The sequence below is a fragment of the Octopus bimaculoides genome, chromosome 18 (genome assembly GCF_046866305.1).
Source record: "Octopus bimaculoides isolate indiv1 chromosome 18, ASM4686630v1, whole genome shotgun sequence".
Classification (NCBI taxonomy): domain Eukaryota; kingdom Metazoa; phylum Mollusca; class Cephalopoda; order Octopoda; family Octopodidae; genus Octopus; species Octopus bimaculoides.
In genome coordinates, this window is record NC_142945.1 from 11,206,840 (window position 1) to 11,233,040 (window position 26,201).

General features: G+C 36.7%; 1 protein-coding gene across 4 annotated transcripts in view; it reads right to left on the reverse strand.

The window, feature by feature from the left end:
• The window catches only part of LOC106879110 (uncharacterized), a 148,487-nt gene that overhangs the window by 9,269 nt on the left and 113,017 nt on the right, over positions 1-26,201 (reverse strand). For 2 of the 4 annotated variants that reach the window (XM_089365744.1, XM_089365745.1), the window contains exons 3-9: positions 23,209-23,413; positions 16,621-16,691; positions 11,169-11,254; positions 9,762-9,836; positions 8,295-8,371; positions 5,602-5,682; positions 1-234 (exon numbers count right to left, since the gene is read on the reverse strand). The exon at positions 1-234 is cut by the window's left edge and continues 366 nt beyond it. In XM_089365744.1, coding sequence (XP_089221870.1) covers positions 1-234; positions 5,602-5,639 — 272 coding nt within the window. In that variant the 5' untranslated portion in view covers positions 5,640-5,682; positions 8,295-8,371; positions 9,762-9,836; ... (1 more) ...; positions 16,621-16,691; positions 23,209-23,413. The remainder of the gene's footprint in view (positions 235-5,601; positions 5,683-8,294; positions 8,372-9,761; positions 9,837-11,168; positions 11,255-16,620; positions 16,692-23,208; positions 23,414-26,201) is intronic. The other 2 variants (XM_089365742.1, XM_089365743.1) reach the window with 1 other exon arrangement.

Below are 26,201 nucleotides of genomic sequence, written 5' to 3' on the forward strand. Positions count from 1 at the left end.
CTGCTGCTGCTGCTAACACCACTAGCCCCACCACCACCTCCACTGGTCGCAGAAGTTTGGTTGAGAGCACCAGGAGGTAGGACGGAGCTGCCAGATATAGATGGTGGTGGTGGTGGAGGTGGCGGGCCTCCCCCAGGAGGCAAGCCTAAACCTGGATCTGCATATGATTCAGCCATAATATCTGCATCAGATATAGCTGTTCCATTCATTGTTACACTTTTTTCAAAATCAGCCCTATAAATTTGAGAAAACAATGGAGAAAAAAGGGGAAATAAAAGTTATATAAAACTAAATTGAAAAGAAAGGTAAAAAAAAAAAAATAGTAAAGAACCCTCAAAATTCTAAGGGTTTTTGAGACAAAAAGAAAAAAAAAAGGGCACAGCCTTTGGGAGTTGGAATACATAGAATATATCAAGGAAAAGGTCCTATATGTTGAAACACTTTTTTATAATATAATATACTATAGAAAGATGATATCAGAAAAGATAAATGGAAATTATATTGTGAATTTAAGATTGTAACAGGGATAAAAATTAGGTACCTACAATGTTACAAAGTGTTATTTGTTGAAAAAAACCATTTAATAAATACTTCAATCAAATTCTGGGACGAACAAAAAACAAAGAACAAAAAAAAAATTTTACTAATGTTTTTCAGCAGAGTTAGCAAAAAGTAAAAGTAGCAAAAAAAAAAAAAAAAAAAAATGTTCAGATTTCTAAAATAAGTTTGTGTGACACGAAGAGTATTTTTTTTTACTGGTCCTAAAAAATGTTCTTCTATACAATGGCTTGATTTCAAATATTGGTAGAAGGTTAGCAATTTCAAGGGAGCAGGGAAGTTGATTACATCGACCCCAGTGCTCAACTGGTACTTATTTTGATTGACCCCCCCGCCCCCAAAAGGATGTAAGAAGAACACGTGGAGTTCTTTTGTAGACAAAATATAAAAACAAGAAGAAGAAAAAACCCAATCTATCTCATGTCATTCACTGGTAAATATAGAATAAAATATAAATACTGAAAATATACATTCCAAAGATAACCATAATCTTAATAATCGTTATAATTTTCATCATCATCATCATCACCACTATCGTGGTCATCGTCATCATCACCATCACTACAATCATCATCATTACCATCATCATCATCATCATCACCATCATCAATAATAATAATTCCTTCTAATTTTGGCACAAGGCCAGCATTGTTTTTTTCTTTCGAAGGAGGGGGCTTACTTAGTTACATCACCCCCCCCCATTACTTTTATTGACCCCAAAAGGATGAAAAACAAAGCTGACCTTTGCAGCATTTGAACTCGGAATGTGAGGCCAAAAGAAATGTCGCTTATCTTAACATTTTTGTCTGACATACTGGTTCTGCCACCTCCTTGTCTTAATAACAACGGGTTTCAAATTTTGGCACAAGGCCAGGAGAAGAGGTAAGTCAATCACATCGACCCCAGTATCCAACTGGTACCTATTTTATCGACCCTGCAAGGATGAAAGGCAAAGTTGACCTTGACAGAATTTGAACTCAGAACATAAAGACAGATGAAATGCTGTCTCAGAATCTCGTCTCTTTCCCCGTACAATATGTGTGTGTGTGTGTGTGTATGTGCTGATGTGGCTGTATGGTAAAAAGTTTGCTTCCCAGGCCCATAGTTTTTGGTTCAATCCAACTGTGTGGCACTTTGGTAAGTGTCTTCTATGATTGTCCCAGACTGACCAAAACTGTGTGAGTGGATTTAGTAGCTGGAAACTGAAAAAAGTATGTATGTATGTGTGTATATATATATATATATATATATATATATATTTTATATGCACATGTATGTCTTTGAGTTCGTTCCCCACCTATACTTGGCAGCCAATGTTGGTTTATTTATGTCCCTGTAACTTAGCAGTTTGGCAAAATAAGACCAATGAATAAGTACCAGGCTTTAAAAAATAAGTACCCGGGGGCAATTTGTTTGACTAAACCCTTGAAGGTGGTGCCCCCACCTGGCTGCAGTCCAATGATGTAAACAAGTAAAAAAAATAAAAGACACCACACAAACTGTATAATGAATATGCATTTGTTTTTTGTTACTTTATATTTTATTTTCTGTTCCTTTTTTTGTTTTAGTTATTTTTCTACAAGTGGATGGCCTTCCTATTGCTAACCACTCAACCATGAAGTTGAGTGTTTCGTTTCATGTCAATCAGTCAAAAGGGAGAAAGTAGAGTTATGTGCCTTGTTCAGGGGACATAACACAAGCTGATCTAAACTATCGATTTAAAACCATTTTTTCTCATTCAGGGGTTACTCCAACTTGGGTACAAGTAATCCTAGCAGCTTTGAGCTACGTAACCAGCTAATTGCAACCATTTTATAGAAACACAACAGCACGTCTATAAACCGGGTGGAGAGCCATTTGCTGTTCCCATTCGCTTATTGTAAACAAGGGTTCCTGACGATGTTTACAATTAAAAAATAAATTTAGTACAACGCCGACAATTGAGAATAATATACAGGTATGCCGCTCTAAAAGCTTTCTAGAGTTGAGTTACTTGGTTGAAAGAAAGAGCCAAGCTTAGCCATCTCATTACCAACGTAACTTTAAATTACCGTATTTACTCATATATAAGTCGCACCCCTAATTTAGTGTTAAATCATTTTCATACAAATTTTAGGTAAAAGCACAGTGAGATTGAACTCAAGACCACATGATTGGGAAAGAAAGCTTCTTAACCACACAACCATGCCTGTTGGTATTTTTTCCATACCTTATGGTATATTTTAACATTCCACAGGACCACTAGGATTAGAAGTTTTAATTAACTTCTGATGATTGGTTTAGAGTAGATTTACATGTTTATCCAACCTTCTCTTCACCATGACAATCATGACCATAATTAACGAAGCCTTTATAATCATCACCATTAGCCTCATCCTCAGCACTGCGACTCTGATGATTGTAAAGACGATCATCATTCTTCATCTTCACCACCACCAAAACAACCACCATGACGACGACGACGACCACCACCACCACCACAATGTTAATGATATGAGACCAAAGAGGATAGAGAGAAGAGAGATGTGTTCAGTCTTTCCAACAGCATCCATCCCACTGTATATGAACAACAAAGATTGTGTAGTAGTAGTAGTAGTAGTAGTAGTAGTAGTAGTAGTAGTAGTAGTAGCAGCAGCAGCAGTAGTCTCAACGTGACATTTAAACTATGGGTGGAGGATAAGATAAGGTGCTCTTGAGATCTTACATCTTCCATTAAAAAAAAAAAAAGAAGCAAAACAAAAAAAAAAGTCACATCTCAGATTGGAAAGCTATGAATGGATGTTTATGTGTGGTAAGTAGCTTGCTTACCAACCACATGGTTTCGGGTTCACTCCCACTGTGTGGCACCTTATATATATATATATATATATATATATATATATATATATATAATTGAAATTTATAGCAAAACAAAAGATGAAGACAGGTGTATGAACAACAAGCAGGTGTATGTGTTTGATGTTTGGGAAAATGAAAAAGTGTTTTACGTTTCGAGCCTATGCTCTTCAGCAGAAAGGAATAAGAGAAAATAAACAGAGAGAATGAATAAAAATTGTAGATTTCAGTGGATATATATATTTGCTTGTGTGTGTGTGTGTGAAAGCTTGTTGGCTAGTGGTCAGGTTGCTACACTCCTGATCACATGATTGTGGTTTCACTTCTCAGAACAGCTGTGCATTGTGTTCTTGATTAAAGCACTTCACTGGTCCAGTCCACTCAGCTGTAAATAGGTAACTCTGCGATGAACTGACATTCTATTCAGAGGGAATGTTGGCCTGCCTCACCAGCAAGGCAGGATCATTTGAAAGCTTCAACAACACCAGGAAGGGCATTGTGACCAGTGGTGTATAACAATGACCAATAGTCTAGTCAATATACTGATATATGTGTATGTGTACACACACACACAAACACAGATTCATCTACATTCTTGGACTTACTGAATTATACTCTGCAACTAATAAACCATCCCTGGTATTCACAAAAGAAGTGACTGAGGAAGCACTTGAACTTCTAAATCCCCTTTAATCTGATTGCCATCATCATCATCATCATTGTCGCTTAACGTCTGCTTTCCATGCTGGCATGGGTTGGATGGTTTAACTGAGGACTGACAAGCCAGGAGGTTGTATCTGGCTCCAATCTGATCTGGCAAGGTTTCTACAGCTGGATGCTCTTCCTAATGCCAACCACTCCGAGAGTGTAGTGGGTGCTTTTTACATGCCACCAGTCAAACCGTTCAACCAATACCGGCATGGACAAAAGACGTTAAATGATGATGATGATGATGATGTTGATATATATGTGTGGAATATATATAGAAAGTCAGGAGGTATGAAATAAATATATTTATTTCATCAATTGATATCCGTAAGATTTTGATCATTTCACAGCCAACATCATGGAAAAAGAATTTATTTCAGTGCATAATACCAGCATGGAAAGTGAACATTACATGATGACGATGATGATGTTTGCACTAGTGTATATGTTATAAATTATATAATAGTATTGTACATTCTACAAGCTAATAGAGGTATAGAAGGCTAGCTCATCAGATTTATAGAATATCATCCATTCTTCAATATACACATATAAAAAATGTACAGGTTTGCTATCTGGTTTGTAGCCTGGTCCACTAAAGAAGCTCTCTTGTGAGAATCCCCAGATTAGATAAATCCATATATTGTGCATTAAATATATCTGTCTACCACCATTTGACGACTGGTGTTAGTGTGTTTATGTCCCTATAACTTAGCAGTTTGGCAAAAGAGATCGACAGCATAAATACTAGGTTTAAGAAATAAGTCCTGGGGTCGATTTGTTTGTGTAAAACCCTTCAAGGTGGTGCTCCAGCATGGCCACAGTCAAATGACAAAAATGAATAAAAGAATAAAAATATATATATACACACACATAAAGAGAGAGAGAGAGAGAGAGAGAGAGAGGGGTGGGGGAATGAAAGAATCGGTAAAAAAAGGGCACCCAACTGCAGACCCCTGCCTCATTAGATCTCATTCAACCCATGCCAGCATGAAAAAAAAAAAAGCAGGTATTAAAACGATGATGTTGATGATGATGGTAACTGATGATGATTTCCTTGAGTCGTTAAGTGCCTTGAAAGCTGTAGCAGATTCAAACACAACCTCATAGAATTTGTGATTGAATGTTCTACTAAAATCTACGTCTCTCTTTATCCTAGGCTGTCAATCTACTCAGTCTTACTCGACCAATAATCTCACTTAAGAAATTCCACACTCAAGTGATGTTTGATCAAAAGATAACGAATGAAGGAAGGAAGGAATCTAGGAGGGAAAGATAATCCACCACATGCTAGCTTCCCTACACACTTTCAAGTAAGATAGATACCAACATGCAAAGAGTTTTACCTGATTACACACAAAACCTTTGTCAACAAGACATGAAACTCTGGCCTACAAACACAATAACCCCTAATCACTCATACAAACACATACACTCACCTTGACACACACACACACATGCGCACACAAAGTAATGTTTAATATGTAAACAATTTCTTACCTTTGCAGAAGTATTTCAAGAATTTGGTTTGATGGCATTTCAAAAAAAAGCCAGAAGCATTAAGTCCAAACTGGTTTTCACCTAAATATACAAAACAAGTTAAGTTTACAAGTCTATTAAGTTCTGAAATTAATTACTCAGGTAGACTGGTATCATTTTGCCAGACTGTTAAACTCAAAATAAAATGCAATATATCATATTTACTCATGTATAAACCATACCCCTAATTTAGTGTTAAATCTTGGTGCAATTTCTTTTCCCTTTATTTTTCCCTTTTCCCTGTATATAAGTCACATCCCAGATTTTTTCAGTCAAAGTCAAGACTAAAATAGTATGACTTTTAGACAAGAAAAAAAATAGTAATTCATAAAATACCACACAGTACAATATAGTATGATACAACATAATACAGTACAGTATATGATATCACATAATATCATTAATATGTGGTTACTTGATCAGCTAGAAAAAACAGCCAAATCAAGACCAAACTCTCTAAAGTCACCAATATTATTAAATATTTTCTATTATTTAATATATTATATTTTAAATATTTTATATTTTAAATATTTTATATTATTTGTTTTCCTTTACTAAGAACAAGAAGCACCAGTTTTAAACTCATGATCTTCAAACAAATTGAAGAATACATTGGGTATATATATATATATATATATATATATATATATATATATATATATATATATATATATGTATGTATGTATATGTGCACACACACACATACAAGTTGAAACTTTGAAGCTGCTGTGCACCCTGTCCTTGTGAAAGTTTAAAAAAAACAGTTCTCAGATAAAAAGTATTGAATAGTCCTTCAGATTAATGTCAAATTGTTTTCTTCAGCTTGGCTTAATGTCAACTTGTTTTAATATAACTTTTCATTAAAAACAAACACTAATATCTATACATACATGTAATAATACAATACATACAGGTATGTATGTATGGATGTATGAATGTATGTATGTATGTATGTATGTATGTATGTATGTATGTATGTATGTATGTATGTATGTATGTATGTATGTGTGTCATTATTCAGTTTATTTCGAGATTTCTTGCCAATAGAGAAAAGGCCGGTTTCTAACCCAGATCCAAGGTTCCTTCATTGGAGTTTCAACATCAACAACAGGGTATGCATGTATGCATGTATGTATGTATGTATGTATGTATGTATGTATGCATGTATGTATGCATGTATGTATGAATGTATGTATGTATGTATGTATGTATGTATGTATGTATGCAAGCATAAGTTCAGAAATGGCTGTGTGGTAAGAAGTTTGCTTCCCCTTGACATGGCTTCGTATGTTCAGTTCCTTCTGTGTAGAGTCTTGGGCAGGTGTCTTCTACAACCCCAGGCTGACACAATGCCTTGTGAGTGATTTGGAAGATGGAAACAGAAAGAAGCCCATTGTGCGTGCGCGCACACACACACACACACGTATGTATATATATATATACATATATATATAGGTTGTTTGAAGTGGTATACAAATTTTATATATCAAGGAGAAGGTAGTCAGGATTTGGATAAAAACTACTTATTTAGCACCTTCATCCCTTTTGGGGATTCATCATAATGAATCCCTGATTTTATTTACTCCACGTACCCAGACCTTGTGGACACCCTATAGATATTAGTTATTATATTACATACTATTCTTTGTCATAATCCCTCTGTCAAATTACCGTCTAAAACTCGTATGTCCCTAATATTACATAACTTAGACACTCTCACATCACTTGCTGTGTTATATTAGAATAATAGTTTTGGCTGAGAGACAAGCCTCAAAAAAAAAAAAAGCCTTGATGTGGACACTTAATCTGTTAGAAATAGCAGACCTGTTACTCACTACTGTTTACGTTACAGACAATGTAGGCCAGAATACACTGAATATAAGTCAAAACAACAACAATAACAAGTAGAACATAGGCATGACAATGATGATGACAACAGCAACAACAATGACAACAGCAACAACAACAACAACAACCAATATAGACAAACACCAACTATTTAAGTTTGGACCCATCATTACTAAAATATCTTAAGGGTCATTATGATCTGATGATGTCCATCTCCGTGCTCAGAAAAGGAATTTTAAACGATTCACTTCTGGATACAATGTGACCCTGAGTGGATGTACATATACACATATCTATATCTATATCATCATCATCATTATCATCATCGTTGTTGTGTTGTTGTCATTATCATCATCATCATCATTTGACATGTACTTTCCATGCTGGCAAATCAGCTGCTAGTAAACACACCAACATCGATTGCCAAGTGATAGTCGGGGGACAAACACAGGCACACAAATGTACATACACACACACACACACACACACACATACGATGGGTTTCTTTCAGTTTCTGTCTGTCAAATCCATTCACAAGGCTTTGGTCGACCCAAGGCTATAGTAGAAGACATTTGCCCAAGGTGCCATGCAGTGGGACTGAACCAGGAACCATGTGGTTGGTAAGCAAGCTACTTACCACACAACCACTCCTACGCCTATTTGTAGAATTAATTAAAACTCTGCATGTACTTTTTACAGTGAAACTAATTAGTATGTGGTGTAGTATGTAATTATTAACGTATCTTAAATAAGCATATTAGGCCAGTGGATTGGTACAATTGTTAAAGTATCAAAAAGATGCCTACAGTCTTTAGTAAAGGCTCTTGACATCTCTGCATCGTGAGTTCAAATCCTACCAGGGACAACTTTACTCTTCATCCTTCTGCAATTTGGTAAAATAAAGTACAGGTAAAGTACAGGTAAAACAAAGTACAGGTGGTCAAATTTATACTTCTATTGTGCATTCTTGATGCGAGTGGACTCACAACAGAAGGTAAGATAAACTTATTAGATATTCCAATGAGTTCAAGCTAAATTTGATGATTTTTTTTATGTCTCCTTTTTTCAGATATAGTTTGATGTATTGTGAACAGTCAACAGCGTTGGAGGGCATAAAGATTAAAGTTGCAACTGAGAAAAGTTAGCTGGCATGGCAGACTGGAGGTCATCTGAATATTAGAAAAGAGTTACCTGTCTCATGGCGATTCACACTAGATGTCAAAATGCATATATATATATATATATATATATAGCGGAGTAAGCACATAAAATGTGCAACAAGGTGGAAAAAAGAGTACTCAAATACCAGAGGTAGAGTAATATGCTTTATTTAAAAGCAGCAGAAATATAACAAAAAACTGTTACTCTGAGTTTCACGTTCCCGTTCATCGGACAGTTTTGTTTGTCTGATGAACGGGAATGTGAAACTCAGAGTAACAGTCTTTTGTTATATTTCTGCTGCTTTTAAATAAAGTATATATATATATATATATATATATATATATATATATATAACACTACATTATATATATATATAACATTACATTATATATATATATATATATAACACTACATTATATATATATATTACACTACATTATATATATATATATATATATATATATATATATATATATATATATATATATATATATAATATATATATATAACACTACATTTTATATATATATATATATATATATATATATATATATATATATTACACTACTATAATTTAGTTGATATTTTGTGATTTTTTAAAAAATAATCTAATTTTTGGACGGGATATTGCATTTTTGTCAATTTCCTCTTTGAGCTCCATAAATTTGCATGCTGATAGCATTTTCTTTTCCTTTTATGCAAACTGTCAAATTTAGCCTGAACATCCTGTAAGAGTTAAATACAATCTTGTTATTAACTCATCATTCTTTTTTAATATAGGCACAAAGTCTGAAATTTTTGGTGGCAGTGAGATAGTTGATGACAGCCACCCCAGTGCTGAACTGGTACTTATTTCATTGCCCCCCCCCCCCCCCCCCCCCCCCACCACCACCAAAAAGCTGGAAGGTAAAGAAGACCTTGGCAGAATTTGAACTCAGAATTTAAAGCCAGAAGAAATGCCGCTAAGAATTTTGTCCAGTATGCCACCTTGTTACTAACATATAATAAAATTGGATAAATCAGAAGGTGGAAAGGTCAAAGGTTAAAGGTTAAAGGTCAAACACTTCAAGTTTTTTTTTTTTTATACAGGGAGAAATCTGAAGCTCACTTACACATATATAGTTTTCCATGTATGATTTCACAGTCATATATCATCTTATTTGTTATGTTAGAGTTTGCACTTCATTCTGGAAATAGATAAGGTTTGAAATTATTCTTTACATGCAACAGAAGTAATTCTAATACCACAGTATACTTACCAATTGCAATGTATGTACATTTAATCTGATACGCAGATAGCTTCTTTTTCATCATCATCATCATCATCATCTTCGAAGATGAAGATGATGATGATGATGATAAAAAAGAAGCTATCTGCGTATCAGATTAAATGTACATACATTGCAATTGGTAAATATACTGTGGTATTTGTCTGGAGACAATATTTAAGCACAGTATGTTCCATACGAGGTGTATTTATTATAATACACAGATGACTAATTTAATATGATTATTAAGATCTTTCACATACATATATATGTATATATGCATCTATATCTATGTATACATATATATATATCTATATGTATATATGAATTATGTAAATATTTTTCATAATATCAACAAGGCTAAATCTACAAAGTGAATTAATTGGGAGTAAAAGAGAAAGGTCTATCATTGTTATAATTTTGATAACTATTATTAGTTCCATATTTTAGCACAAGGCAAGCAATTTTAGGGGAGGAGCAAGTTAATTACATCGACCCAGTGTTCAACTGGTACCTATTTTATCGACCCTGAAAGGATGAAGGTAAAGTCAACCTAAGTCGAATTTGAACTCAAAACGTGAAAACAGACAAAATGTTGCTAAGCATTTAACCCGCCATATTAAGGACCCTGCCAGCTCCCTGTCTTATTTTGATATTTAAAATTAACAACAATTAGGAAAAGAAAAAAAAAAATAATATCATCCTCATTATCAACATTGTTGTTTTTTTGTCTATTTTTCTATGCTGGCATGGGTTGGAGTCATTCTGGATAGGTAAAAGGATAACACCTCCCTCATTGGTTTCATTCTTAGCTTGCCTTCTATGGCTGGTTCCTAAACACCAACCACACCATAGAGTGTACTGGACACATTTTTTTAAGGCATCAGGGAGATTATGATGTGCTAGATAAAATGAAAGGGACCTCTTGGTTCCATTATTACCAAAGTGCACTGAGTGCATTGCACCATGGCACCAACACTAGAGAGTATAGAGATAAGAGAGTGAGGAATAGCAAGTGGCAGATAAATGCTGAGGGTGAACAACACCAAACTGTCTGTGAATGAGTACAGGTGGAGAGTACGGGGTGCATTTGGATCAGATGAGGTCCCTTAGGCACATGCTTTAAGATGGGTGAAACCAAAATAATTCATCCTTCTCCTCATCCTCATCATTTAATGTCTGTTTCCCATGCTGGCATTGGTTAGTTATGATGCATTTTAGAAATGCAAGAAAAAAAAAAGGGAGTCTTACCTCAAAATAACTTCAAAATCCACTAATCTAACAATTTCTTGAAGTCTGATATTCCAAGTGAACAACTGGACAGTGCAGAAGGCTACCTGTTAATAAACCATTATTCATTATTCATTCATGACATTAAATATAAAGTTTTAATCACCAACAAATCTTTACAACAATAAACAACAAACTGAAGAACGGCCTCAGGATGCTGAGCCTTTCAGGTGAAATGACAAAGGACCGAGATGCCTGGAGCCTTGCTGTACTCAAGAAGACCTGTACTCTGCAGCAGAAGTGTTAAGACCGGTCCTTCTGGTGGTGTGAAGCACTTGTAGTGGTGCCATGTAGAAGTGTCTGTGTGGTGCCATGTAAAAGCATCTGTACAGTGCCACATAAAAGTGTTCATGTAGCACCATGTGAAAGCACCTAGCATATTCTGAAAAGTGGCTGGTATTAGGAAGGGCATTCGGCTGTAGAAAAACCCTGCCAAATCAGACTGGAGCCTGGTGCATCTCCCCAGCTTGCCAGCCCTGGTCAAACTGTCCAACCCATGCCAGCATGAAGAACAGATGTCAAATGATGATGATGATGATGATGAAACACCCGTTTCTATCATGGTATATTTAAAATGGGATTTTTTTATTCACATGAAATGGCTATGGAGGTCCTGTAGAGTAAAATAGCAATCAAAGGGGTTCGGGTGTGGCTGTGTGGTAAGAAGCTTGCTTACCAACCACATGGTTCTGGGTTCAGTCCCCACTGCATGGCACCTTGGGCAAGTGTCTTTTACTATGGCCTTGGGCTGCCAACCAAAGACTTGTGAGTGGATTTGGTAGACGGAAACTGAAAGAAGCCTGTCATATGTATGTGTGTGTATATGTTTGTGTTTGTCCCCCCCACCATCATCGCTTGACAACCGATGCTGGTGTGTTTATGTCCCTGTAAAAGTGACTGATAGGATAAGTACTAGGCTTACAAAGAATAAGGCCTGGGGTCGATTTGTTCAACTAAAGGCGGTGCTCCAGCATGGCCGCAGTCAAGCGACTGAAACAAGTAAAAGAGTGAAAGAGTAAGAACTACTGGATTAGAAAAACGGCAGAAAAGTTTTCAGCTAGAATAACTAAAATACATATAAAAGCGAAGACAAGAAACCATTTTGTTATTTTACAGACTTGTCCATTCCATACAAAAAAAAAAAAATCTGACATTAAATCGATGACGAGGATAACAGCAACAACAACAGCAATGATGATGACAGTGCTGACATTGTTTTTCTCTAACTGTGTGGATTTCATGAATTTGAAAATATACTTCAGACCCACATATTTTATGTGAGTGAAAGCTTGGAGCAGTATTTTATAGTCAGGAATATAAAACATGGAACTGTTAAACAATTATCGAGTTAATATGGGATACTTTCAAGCACACCACTTCACCAGCGTTGGTAGACTGTAAAAAGCAGCATTACATAACATGTCGAATATTGAAGATGACAATATGATATTCGTGTTCGGTTATGTTGTGCCAGAAATCATTACAACAATCTTTGCAGCATTGTTTTATTTAGAAGTGGCTGGAAAATAAACCTGCAGCTCAATGCTCTAAAATGCCTCTCACATCATTCCATTATAATGGTGAATATGACATTATATTGTTTACTGTGCAGTCTGGTAAATGGGAATATAGACATTATACATCGATACATGCTGACTAGAGGCTTCGTCTTAGTTTTTATAGTCGCATTTTGGGTGTTATACCTTTTGGCTTTCTTCAGGTTCCTATCATATTCGGTAATATTTTCAGAATTTGGAATGGAACACTTTATTAGTTCTCATTCCATAGTTCCAATCAGGGTTCTTTTATTAGTTATAGTCCTACTTGTGATGCTGCTGGTTCCTTTAACTTGAACCAAAGTATATATATATATATATATATATATATATATATATATATATATATATATATATATATATATATATATATATATATAAATATATATATATATATATATACATACATACATACATATATATATACATACATATATATATATATATATATATATATATATATATATACATATATATATATACATAGGGTGCATAAGGCATTTGAGGACATGTCTTTTATGGGTCATTGCTGCATTTTTTGCTAACTCTGTATAATCTTTGTTTCAGAAAATAATAATGACAGACCCTCAGCTTACTCAAGAGATGAAGAGGTATGCTGTTATTGTGGTTATAAAGGCTGAGCATAGCGATTTAGAAATATCTCGATTTTTAAAAGTTGCCAGATCTTTCGTCTACAAAGTTTGTAAGGAGCTAGAGACTGAAGATGGAAGCGTGTCACCAGTATCAAAGCATAAAAAAGCATTCTAAATGCTCTGAAATCATCAGAATACTTGAATTTATCCAGTAAGTTCAATAGACCATCTATTACAATCCCACTGATCTGGGGAGTCAGTCAGGCAGCGTTAGCATCGACCCATGCTTGAATGGTGCTTATTACATGACACCAGCACAGGTGCCAGTCAGGCGGCACTGGCCACGACTACGATTTTGATTTTGCTTGACTTCTCAAACAGGTCTTCTCAAACACATCATATCACCTGACACTTCAAGGGTACTTTTAAATGGGCCAGTCATGCAACACTGGCATCGGCCACAGCTGCGATCTCACTCTACTTGTCAGGTCTTTTCAATCAAAACATATCTCCAAAGGTCTTGGTCTCTAGTCGTTGCCTCAAAGAGGCAATGACAATATATTAATCCAAATATATTGAGTGTATAACAATTCTTTTGAATTTTGACACAAGACCATCAGTTTTTGAGGATAGGGGTTTAGTCAATTACATCGACCCCAGTATTTGACTGGTACTTGATTTTATTGACCCCCACCCCCGCCAAAGGATAAAAGGCAAAGCTGACTTTGTCAGTCTTTGAACTCAGAATATAAAGAACCAAAAGAAATGCTGCCAAGCATTTTGTCCGCTGTGCTAATTATTCAGGCAGCTCATCACCTTATTCAGTGTATAATAACGAGGATAATTCCTTATCTCAGAAAGTCAGATGGAATATAAATATATCATCCATTGCTAAGAGGAATATTTGGTTAGAATAAAAATAAACTTGCTCGAAGGACAGAAGCAAGCACAATAAATCTTACTTGTCTCAGATGCTGCCTCCAATTTTTTGATGTGAGTGAGCACAAAAATTAATATTGTGTGAAAATATTGTTTCTTAGCAGAATGTGTGTACATACCAAATGGAATATACTCTCGTCAATAGAACCATAATTATCTCTAGCATCAATTATTTGTTTTTTATGTTTATTGTATGAGAAAGACTAATTTCTCAATGAACAATCATTTGATCAAATCATCTCAATACATCATTAGAATGAAATAATTATTTAACAGTTGGGAATCAAAACTGGAACTGGTAGCTAACCCTCAAAGTTCTTCAATTAAAAGAATCTGATTTCATGTTTAAAACCTTATGTGCACTTGTCTTTTTTCCTATGCTAGTTGCAAAAATTGTGTGCAGATGTGGGTAAGTTTGCTTCCCAACCACATAGTTCCAGGTTCAGTCCCGCTGTATGGCACCTTGGGCGAGAGTCTTCTGCTATGGCTTTGAACTGACCAAAGACTTGTGAGTGGATTTCGTAGATAGAAACTGAAAGAAGCCTATCGTGTGTGTATATATATATATACACAAAAATCCTCTGGTATTTTGCTTTACCCAAAGCCAGGAACTTTCCAGCACACCACCTCACACACACGTATGTGTGTGTTTGTGTTTGTGTTTGCCCCACCCACCCACAGCTTGATAACCGATATTGGTGTGTTTATGTCCCCATAACTTAGTGGCTCAGCAAAAGATACTGATAGAATAAGTGTCAGGCTTAAAAAAAAAAAAAAATAAGTATTGCGGTGGATTCATTTGGCTAAAAATTCTCAAAGGCAGTGTCCCGGCATGGCCGCAATCTAATGATTGATGCCAACCCCTGCTCTAGAGAATGCAATGATAGGGTGTGAGTGTTTGGATGCTGATGACGTGGTAGGGCTGACTGGACATTTGGCCTATTTTGGTGACAGTGCTTTTGGGCACTGATGGCAAACACATACACACACACATCATCATCATCATCATCATCATTTAAAATCCTCTTTCCATGCTGGCATAGGTTGGACAGTTTGACTGAGGACTGGCAAGCCAGGAGGCTGCATCAAGTTGTAGAAATATATGCACACACACACACACACACATGCATGCAGAAATATATGCACACACACGCATACAGAAATATATGCACACACACACAACACACACACATATATGCACGCAGAAATATATGCACACACACACATGTATATATAGAAAGTAAGAGACATTACACATACATACAAACATAACTAGATGCTCACACAAAGAGAGAGAGAGAGAGAGAGAGAGAGAGATAGAGAGAGAGAGAGAGAGAGAGAGAGAGAATGAGGGGGGGAGAGAACTAAAGAGATATTAAAGCATCTAACGTCAAAATAAGTCAGTGTTGAATCATCGATGTCAAATAGGTTGCACCGGAATTGCTGTACCAAAAATGTCACATACTCCCAAACTCCCATTATACAAGATAGTCATCATGCCACTCGTGCCTCTACCACCCTCTTCCTCTTTCAGTCACTTTAGCATACACTGACCAGCTATTTCAGATACATTTGTTCTTTTTCTCTGCATTTTCCTTCTCTCTTTGTCTCTTGTTTCTGCAGAACAGAATATTCTCAAAATATAAGACTCTTAATTTTGCCTGAGTGTAAACTTTATATATATACCCTGTATGCTTGTATTGTTTTTTTCACCTCAACTGTATGTTTTCTTTTAAATATTTTTATACTATAGTCATGGTGTACTATATCTGCAAATGCTTTACTCCATCAACCAGCTGCTGCATAGCAAAATATGGTATGGTTGCTGTCTAAACTGATGTACCGAATAACTAGCATACAAAAAGGGAAAATCAATGTGTAACATCTGGACTTCCAGTTAAATGTCTTCGTGCCAATGTTAATTGTCTGCTCAAACGTGATTGGCCCAAACTAACCCACTTCTTTGCCTTCTGGCCATGTGAAAGACCACTTAACTCTTTTGATACCAGCCTGCCTGTGACCAACCCTAGTCCTATGATATAAACTTTCTTTTTTAACCCTTTACCATTTAAATCATCCATATCCTGTCTCATGTTCAAGCTGACCACATCTGACTTGTCATACCTACCCTACAATGTCATTCTTGAAATAAACAATAACGTCATTAAAATCTCAAAGCTATGAGATAATACATCATCATCATCATCATCATCATCATCAGGGTAAGTAATTATACTTAGGTAAGTAATTACCTAAGTAATTATAAGGAGTCAATATGGAAAAAAAAATGGTTAAAAACAATATGAAACAATATGATAAGCTTACTTATTCATTTGGTTGTGAAATGTTTTTCCTTTTGAGGTCAACTTCTGTTATATTCAACATTTGTGTCTCATCTAGAAAAAAAAGAAAAGAAAAGAAACAGACAAAATAAACACACTGTAAGTAATACTGTTTACATCATCATCATCGTCATCATCATCATCATCATCATCATCATCGTCATCATTGTCATCACCGCCACCATCATCAGCATCATCATCGTTGTCATCAGCATCATCATTGTCATCATCATCACCGTCATTGTTGTCAGCATCGTCATCATCGTCCACATCGTCATCGTCAGCATCATCATCATCACCACCTTCATAACTTAGTATCCGCTTTTCCATGCTTGCGTGGGTCAGACGGAATTTGTCGAGGCAGGGTTTCCACAGCTGGATGTCCTTTCCTTTCTCTCCAACCCTCACCTGTTTCCAAGTGAGGTGACATTTCTCCAAGGACAGACATTTTTCATGGAACATTGCAAATGAGCAACTTTTCATGTATGATGATGATAATGATGATGATGATGATGATGCTCATTTACAACCATCACATGATATCTAGACAATCATACATACTCACACACACACACTTTGGTCAAGTGTCTTCTACTATAGCCTTGGGCTGACCAAAGCCTACTGAGTGAATTTGGTAGATGGAAACTGAAAGAAGCCTGCCATATATATATATATATACATATATATATATATAAGATTGAAAAGGTTGCAAGATGCAATGAAAATATTAGAAAAAATAAGTAACTAAATGAGTGGAAATTGAACCGGTGAATGTGTTTAACACACTCACCGGTTCAATTTCCACTAATAAGGCACTAAAAGAGAATGACTCTCCCCAGACACAATAATATATATGTGTGCGTGTATATATATATATATATATATATATATATATATATATATATATATATATATGATGAGGAGGAGGAGGAGGACAACGAGCTTCCTTACAGTATCCATCTTCCAAATTAATTCACTCACAAAGCATTGTAGGTGTAGAAGACACTTACCCAGAGAGCCCTGCTGTGGGACTGAACCAGAACCCACATGGTTTGAAAGCAAACTTTTTAACCCCACAGCCATGCCTCCTATGCCTGTCAAATCTTTTAAACTGAGTATTCCGTCATCAGAGAGGAAGAAGTCAAGGAGATGCAAAAATGAGGGGACATCCTCAATCGAGGGTACCAATATATATTCCAGTTTGTCAAAAAGGGGGAAAGGATCAGAGTAGAGTATATAAATGTTAGGTAGTTCCATCAGCATCATCATCATCATCATCGTTTAACGTCCGCTTTCCATGCTAGCATGGGTTGGACGATTTGACTGAGGACTGGTGAAACCGGATGGCAACACCAGGCTCCAATCTGATTTGGCAGAGTTTCTACAGGTAATGTCCATTAGCGGTTTCAAATGAGAGTGTTCAATGATAATCCATAGCAAGGAATAGTGGAAGTTACCAGTTCCAATTTTGAATAGAATAGAGAATGAATAGAAACCAGTAAAGAAACAACCCGTATTACAGGAAGGGGATCTATCCGGATAAAGAACTAGTAAAATAAGAAACAATATAAACAAAAAGAATACATGGTGTTTACATGAGGAAAATAGAGAGATGGGGAGAGAGAAGAAGATGTAGAAAGTGAGAGGAGATAAAGTAAAGTTTGTGTAAGGGTAGTAATAGTAGTAGGTTGTAGCATTGATAGAAGTGGGTATATCAAACACTTGAGTCTCTCCTGTATCCTGTTGACATACAGTGAAAAACAAGTAGACACTTTAGTGAGGAAAAGGAGACATTCTGGAATAAAATATAACCAGTCGATAAATAGGGAAACCTTTTGAATGTAAGCCTGTTTGGAACACTGTATGGTGGTGGTGGGGAGTGTGTGTGTGTGAGAGAGAGAGAGAGAGAGAGAGAGGGAGGGAGAGAGTAAATAAAATAAAATGGTATTGAATGCAAGATATACTTTTAGAAAGAGGAAAGAAGGGAGAGAAAATAGTTTTGAAGGACTGAACAAGGGAAAAGGATAAAAAAAAATAAATAAAGAGAAAGAAAAAGAAGAATACCACCCTCAACTAGCTATTGTTAAGGGTGATAGCTATGAACATGTCGATGATGATGATGATGATGATGATGATGATGATGGTGATGATGATGATGGTGATGATGATGATGATGATCAAGGAGCAAAAACAAATACCTTCTATACAGGTTTGTTTTTATTGTTTATTATCAACTTCTCCCCCCACTGCCATTTTTCTTTCCCTCCGTATAAGCATGGAAGGGAATTCTTTTTTTTTTTTCTTTTTCATGTCAAAATTTTTGGATGGGGTTGTTTTGTTGGAATAAACCCACGATAATATTGAAGAGGAGATCTCTTCAATAACGTCCACAAAGGACGCTTGAGGTTTCTCACTCTACTCGAAGCCAAACCATGGAACGAATGGCTGAACAAAAGGAGCTGCCTGTATGTGGTACCCCAGATTGCTAGAAATAACAGGGTAAAAACAGCTTTAATTTTACACTCCTCAGTATTTAAACTGGCCAAATCCGGTCAAAATGTTATACCTGTTTTATGTTCATTTAACGTTTGCTTTCCATGCTGGCATGGGTTAGACGGTTTGACTGGAACAGATAAGCTGGGGAGCTGCACCAGGCTCCAGTCTGATTTTGGCTTGGTTTCTACGGCTGGATGCCCTTCCTAATGCCAACCACTCCGAGAGTGTAGTGGGTGTCTTTTATGTGCCACTGGCATGGATGTTTTTTTGTGTCACTGGCACAGGTGCTTCTACATGCCACTGGCACAGGTGCTTCTACGTGCCTCTGGCACAGGTGTTTCTACATGTCACTGGCACAGGTGTTTCTATACATCACTGGCACAGGTGCTTTTACATGCCACTGGCACAGGTGTTTCAACGTGCCACTGGCACAGGTGCTTCTACGTGCCTCTGGCACAGGTGTTTCTACATGTCACTGGCACAGGTGTTTCTATACATCACTGGCACAGGTGCTTTTACATGCCACTGGCACAGGTGTTTCAACGTGCCACTGGCACAGGTGCTTCTACGTGCCTCTGGCACAGGTGTTTCTACATGTCACTGGCACAGGTGTTTCTATACATCACTGGCACAGGTGCTTTTACATGCCACTGGCACAGGTGTTTCAACGTGCCACTGGCACAAGTGCTTCTACGTGCCTCTGGCACAGGTGCTTCTACGTGTCACTGGTACAGGTGCTTCTATGTGTGATCAGTACAGGTGCGTGCCACTGACACAGGTACTTCTACGTGCCACTGGCACAAGAGCTTCTACATGTCAATGGCACAGGTGCTTCTACGTGTCATCAACACAGGTGCGTGCTAGACACAGGTACTTCTACATGCCACTGGCACAGGTGCTTCTATGTCTCACTGGCACAAGTACTTCTACGTGCCAGCCACATCATCAAAATCTCAAAACAACAAAGTGAATAAACAAGTACAGAAATCTGAATGCTAAAGGATTAAAGGATTTAATTGGCTTTAATCCCTGATCTACCTTCATTGAGCAGACTCATGATCAAAGGTAGTCTAGCTTCAACTAATTTCATCTTTTTAATTTCATGCCAAACAACATTATCAAATGTATTCTTGCCATTTTTTGGAAACAGTAAACTACTGATTTCAAATTTTGGCACAAGACCAGCAATTTCAGAGGAGTGGGTAAGCTGATTACATCAACCTCAGTGCACAACTGGTACTTATTTTATCGACCCCAAAAGGATGAAAGGCAAAGTCAACCATGGCAGAACTTGAACTCAGCACGTAAAGACTTTCTGCCAAGTGTTTTGCTCTGCATGCTAATGATTCTGTCAGCTCGTCACCTTAAAACTATTAAAATGAGAGTTGCTATTTCTAGCAATCTGAGGTACCTCACAGAGACCACTCCTTAGCTGACTCAGCTCTTGTATGGTTTTGCTTCTTGTAGAGTAAGAAACTTCAAGTTTCCTTTGTGGGCATTATGAAGAGGTTTGCCTCCATATTGCAAAATACCTGAAAATCTAAAAATAGAAAAGAGGGATCAGGTGTACTTTGCTGGAGTGTGACACTTGGTAATGATTGGAGATCAAACTAATTGAAAATTATAATCTTCATAACAATTTATCTTGACATTTAGACGTTTCATGTGTTGGTTTGTTTGGAAAGTTCAAACCAGGTATTTTGAGCATCATCATCATCATCACTGTCATCATCATTTGACCTCTACTTTCCATGCTGGCATGGGTTGGATGGTTTGACTGAGGGCTGGCAAGCCAGGAGGCTGCACCAGGCTCCAATCTGATCTGGCAAAGTTTCTACAGCTGGATGCCCTTCCTAATGACAACAATTCTGAGAGTATTATCTGTTATTAAATGGTAGAAGTGAAGGCATGTGGCTTAGTGGTTAGAGAATTCAGCTCGTGATTGTAAAGTTGTGAGTTCAATTCCTAGTAATGTATTGTGTCTTTGAGCAAGACACTTCATTTCATGTTGCTCCAGTCCACTCAGCTGGCAAAAATGACTTGTACCTGTAATTCAAAGGGTCCAGCCTTGTCACATTCTGTGTCACGCTGAATCTCCCTGAAAGCTATGTAAATGGTATACATGTCTGTGGAGTACTCAACCACTTGCATGTTAATTTCACAAGCAGGCTGTTCTGTTGATCAGATCAACCGGAACCCTCATCGTCGTAACCAATGGAGAACCGTTTTACGCAAATGGCAGAAGTACATTCTGTATGCGTTGAAATGTTGAAGGCAGCTCCACTGTTTCAGAATGTTGACTGTAATTTGAAAGATGTCATACTCATTGATTATCTCATGCATGGTAATAATCTGGTGTTGCCATGGAAGCGCCATGAGAGGATTGTGACTGAGGAATCTAAAAGTTGGCCCAGAAATATATCTGCAACAAAGGAGTAAAGTATCAAAAGAGAGTGCGTACAGTTGCTTATATTTCAGGTATCTGCCTGTCTATTTATTTGTTTACCTACCTACCTATCTTCCTGCCTACCTACCTACCTACCTACCTACCTACCTACCTGCCTGCCTGCCTACCTACCTGCCTGCCTACCTGCCTGCCTGCTTACCTGCCTGCCTGCCTACCTACCTACCTACCTGCCTGCCTGCTTGCCTACCTACCTACCTACCTACCTATCTTCCTGCCTACCTACCTACCTACCTACCTACCTACCTGCCTGCCTACCTACCTACCTACCTACCTACCTGCCTGCCTGCTTGCCTACCTACCTACCTACCTACCTACCTACCTACCTACCTACCTATCTACCTACCTATGTTACTGCCTACCTATCTCAACGGAGTTGAGATATATATATAAATATATATATATATATGTGTGTGTGTGTGTGTCTGTGTGTATGAAAGCCTTTTATACTGAGTTCATGCTGCAAATCTTGTTCCCAATCCATGGCTGTAGTAGAAGACACTTGCCCAGGTGACACACGGTGGGTCTGAACCTAGAACCATGTGGTAGCTGAGAGAATCTCCACACCACACAGCCATGTTAGTCCGAAAGAGGCTGCATTAATGTATGATGGAGCGGATGAAGTTTTATACTTTCAGCTAGGATGATGGAGATGAGGCAGGGAAAAATATTGCAAGCAATAATAAACTACAGGAAGAGTGATGATGGAACTGGGTATAAATGGTGACAGTGATATGCTTACGTTTATGGAACACATGTACGAGTTATGAAGAGGAAGAAAGCGAGAAAAAAGGGAAGGGAAGAAATATACATATACATGTGTGTGTAAGTGTGTGTGTGTGTGTGCGTTTACATATATATACACACACACACATACATGCACAAACATGTGCATGCACATAATAACGCCAAAGTAAATAAAGGGAAAGAAACAAACATACACATACATGTACATACACATATATACAACTAAATATACATATGCATATATGTACATGCATGCACATACATGCACACACACAATTAAATATACATACATACACATATGTGCATGTGCATAATAGATATGCATATGTACACACACACACACATAACACATATTTACAAATAAGCAGATAAATGCATAGACATATGTGCATGTGCACACACACATGCATACAAATAAATATACATACATACACATATGTACATGCATATAATATATATGCACATCTATATATATATGCACACACTCACACACACACACATAGATATACACATGAATATACACTCACAAATGTGTGTACATATAAACAAATAACAGGGAAAAACAAAGACAGAGAAAGAGAGAACAAGAACGGTATGAAGAAAGGATAGATATATAGATAGATATATAGATAGATAGATAGATAGATAGATAGATAGATAGATAGATAGATAGATAGATAGATATATAGATAGATATATAGATAGATAGATAGATAGATAGATAGACAGACAGATAGATAGAGATAGATAGATAGATAGATAGTAATATAGATAGTAAGAGAGAAAGATAGATAGTAAAAGAGAAAGAAAGGGACGGGGAGAGAGAGATAGAGAGAGAGAGAAACAAATTGGTGCTTCGGTTACCTCTTGGGAAGCCTCATGATGTGTAAGAATATTTGGTCAACACTGATTTAAGCAGTGTGTAGTACAGCAATCCAGTTCCATGCCATGCTGGTCTTTGAGAAGTCTGCTAAGTTACATTTTCAGCAGCAAACCAAGTGTAGGCTTGCATTTTTTGCTACTGGAGAGCGGAGATTTCACCATGGTGGTATATTGACAACTCTAAAAACTGGATAAAAAAAAAAGAAAAACAAAAAAAAAGATACAGTTAAACTCATTGCTTCGAAATATTATTGAGTATTCGATATATATATATATATATATATATATATATATATATATATATATATATATATATATATATATATTTATATATATATACATGAATGTTTAATCACCACAATTCATCATCACCATCATCGTTTAATGCCCGTTTTCTATGCTGGCATGGGTTGGACGGTTTGACTGAGGTCTGGAGAGCCAGTGGCTGCACCAGGCTCCAATCTGATCTGGTAAGGTTTCTACAGCTGGATGCCTTTCCTAACACCAACCACTCTGAGAGTGTAATGGGTGCTTTTTACATGCTACCGGCACAGGAGCCAGTCAGGCGGGCCTGGCATCAGTCACGTACAGATAGTGCGTTTTACGTGCCACTGGAATGATATATATATACATGTGTGTGTGTGTGTGTGTGTGTGTGTGTGTGTGTGTGTGTATATATATATATATATATGTTTAGAAAAAGGCAGAATTATGAAGGCTGGTGATGAAAGAATACCATATTCTTGTGGTTGCGTATCGAATAGTCTCACTCCTTCATATAAGAGGCAAAAATGAACCCCTGGAGTATGGAATGATGGTACTGGAAAGACTAGCATTAGAGTAAAAGAAAAGAAAACGAAGACCAACGGAATTCAGTTTGGATTTATGCTTTATGCCAAGAAACGGAATAACTGACGTGATTTCCATTGTAAAGCGGCAACAGATGTTCAGGAATATGAGGGAGAAGGAATTTTGGTTTGTTGATCTGACATAGGCATTGATGTTCTGAGTAAAGGAATGGTTGGGTTAAAATAGTTATGTTGGTGTACGAGGGAGCATGCACAACTGTAAGAACGAAGGAAGGGAATAGTGACAGGTTAGAAGGAAAGACCGGAATAAATCAGGGGACAAACACAAACAAATATATGTATATATATATGACTGCCCTTTCTAGCATGTAAGGAATACACTATTATATTTAAAAATGTTTATGTCTCCTGACTTTTATTATGCATGTTAACCACTGATATAAATTATATAATAATTTTTACCCCTGTATTTATAAAGTTAAATACACACACACATAATTTACTGTCTTGATAAATTAAGATCAACAAAAAAAAAAAGTATTCCATCCAGTGAGAAATAAATATCATTTAATTTATACTGTATTAAAATAAGAGCTGCTACTAGTACCAGTGTCCTGTTTTTTTAAATAGAACAAGCAATGTGCCCAGAGCTTGAGATTGCTTGGAGATATAAGGCACATTGCAAAAATCTGTGTAACCACATGTGTCAATATCAAGAAACTATAAGTATCTCTTTCTTTACAACAGTGTACATGGCCATGCTGGAGCACCGCCTTTAGTCGAGCAAATCGACCCCAGGACTTATTCTTTCGGTCTCTTTTGCCGAACCGCTAAGTTACAGGGACATAAACACACCAGCATCGGTTGTCAAGTGATGTTGGGGGGACAAACACAGACATACAAACACATACACACATACATATATATATACATATATACGACAGGCAAGTGTCTTCTACTATAGCCTCGGGCCGACCAAAGCCTTGTGAGTGGATTTGGTAGACGGAAACTGAAAGAAGCCCGTCGTATATATGTATGTATGTATGTATGTATGTGTGTGTATATGTTTGTGTGTCTGTGTTTGTTCCTCCAACATTGCTTGACAACCGATGCTGGTGTGTTTACGTCCCCGTAACAGAGCGGTTCGGCAAAAGAGACCGATAGAATAAGTACTGGGCTTCCAAAGAATAAGTCCTGTGGTCGATTAGCTCGACTAAAGGCGGTGCTCCAGCATGGCCGCAGTCAAATGACTGACACAAGTAAAAGAGTATATATTTTACTTAAAATATGGTGTGATGAAATATTGAGTAATTCTGTAGCATAAACTTTAACCTTATCTATTAATTAATTAATTTATTTATTTATTTTTATCCGATCATGTAATTAAAATAATTACTTTATTTAATGCCGTAATATTGAGAACGTCTTCTTTGAAAGTTTTAATGAAGAAACTAAGTAAATAATTAGAGTTATTTCCCTTACAACACAATTGGGAAGATGCACAACTACAGCTGAACAATAAAACTATTAACTCGAAATGGGAAACTTTAAAACTATCGGCATGGCTTGTGGGAGAGCAACTGATGTTGTTTTTTTTTTCTTTTTTCTCTCTCTCCAAATTTTATTATTCAGGAAATATTGTTTAAAAGTTCTACCGGGAATAAGGTTTAAGAATTTTGTTAAAGAGATGCTAAAAATAAAAAATCGACTGGATTTAATTTTGATCAACAGAGAGTAACTATTTCAATTTGATGCTCCATTTCCGATATCCTGTTTAATCTTCCGCTGGGAATTGTCATCCAAGCAAATAAAACGGTTGTGCATTTGGAAGAATGTAGTAGCATAGCTAAGCAAAATACTAAATAGAAACTTCCTAACTTGGTATATTCCACCAGAATGCAATGGAAGATTATAAAACAGGTTTTTTAAAAATATATATACTCTTTTACTTGTTTCAGTCATTTGACTGTGGCCAAGTTGGAGCACCGCCCTTAGTCTAGCAAATCGACTCTAGGACTTATTCTTTGTAAGCCTAGTACTTATTCTATCTGTCTCTTTTTGCCAAACCGCTAAGTTACGGGGACGCAAACACACCAGCATCGGTTGTCAAGCGATGTTGGGGGGACAACACAGACACACAAACATATATATATATATATATATATA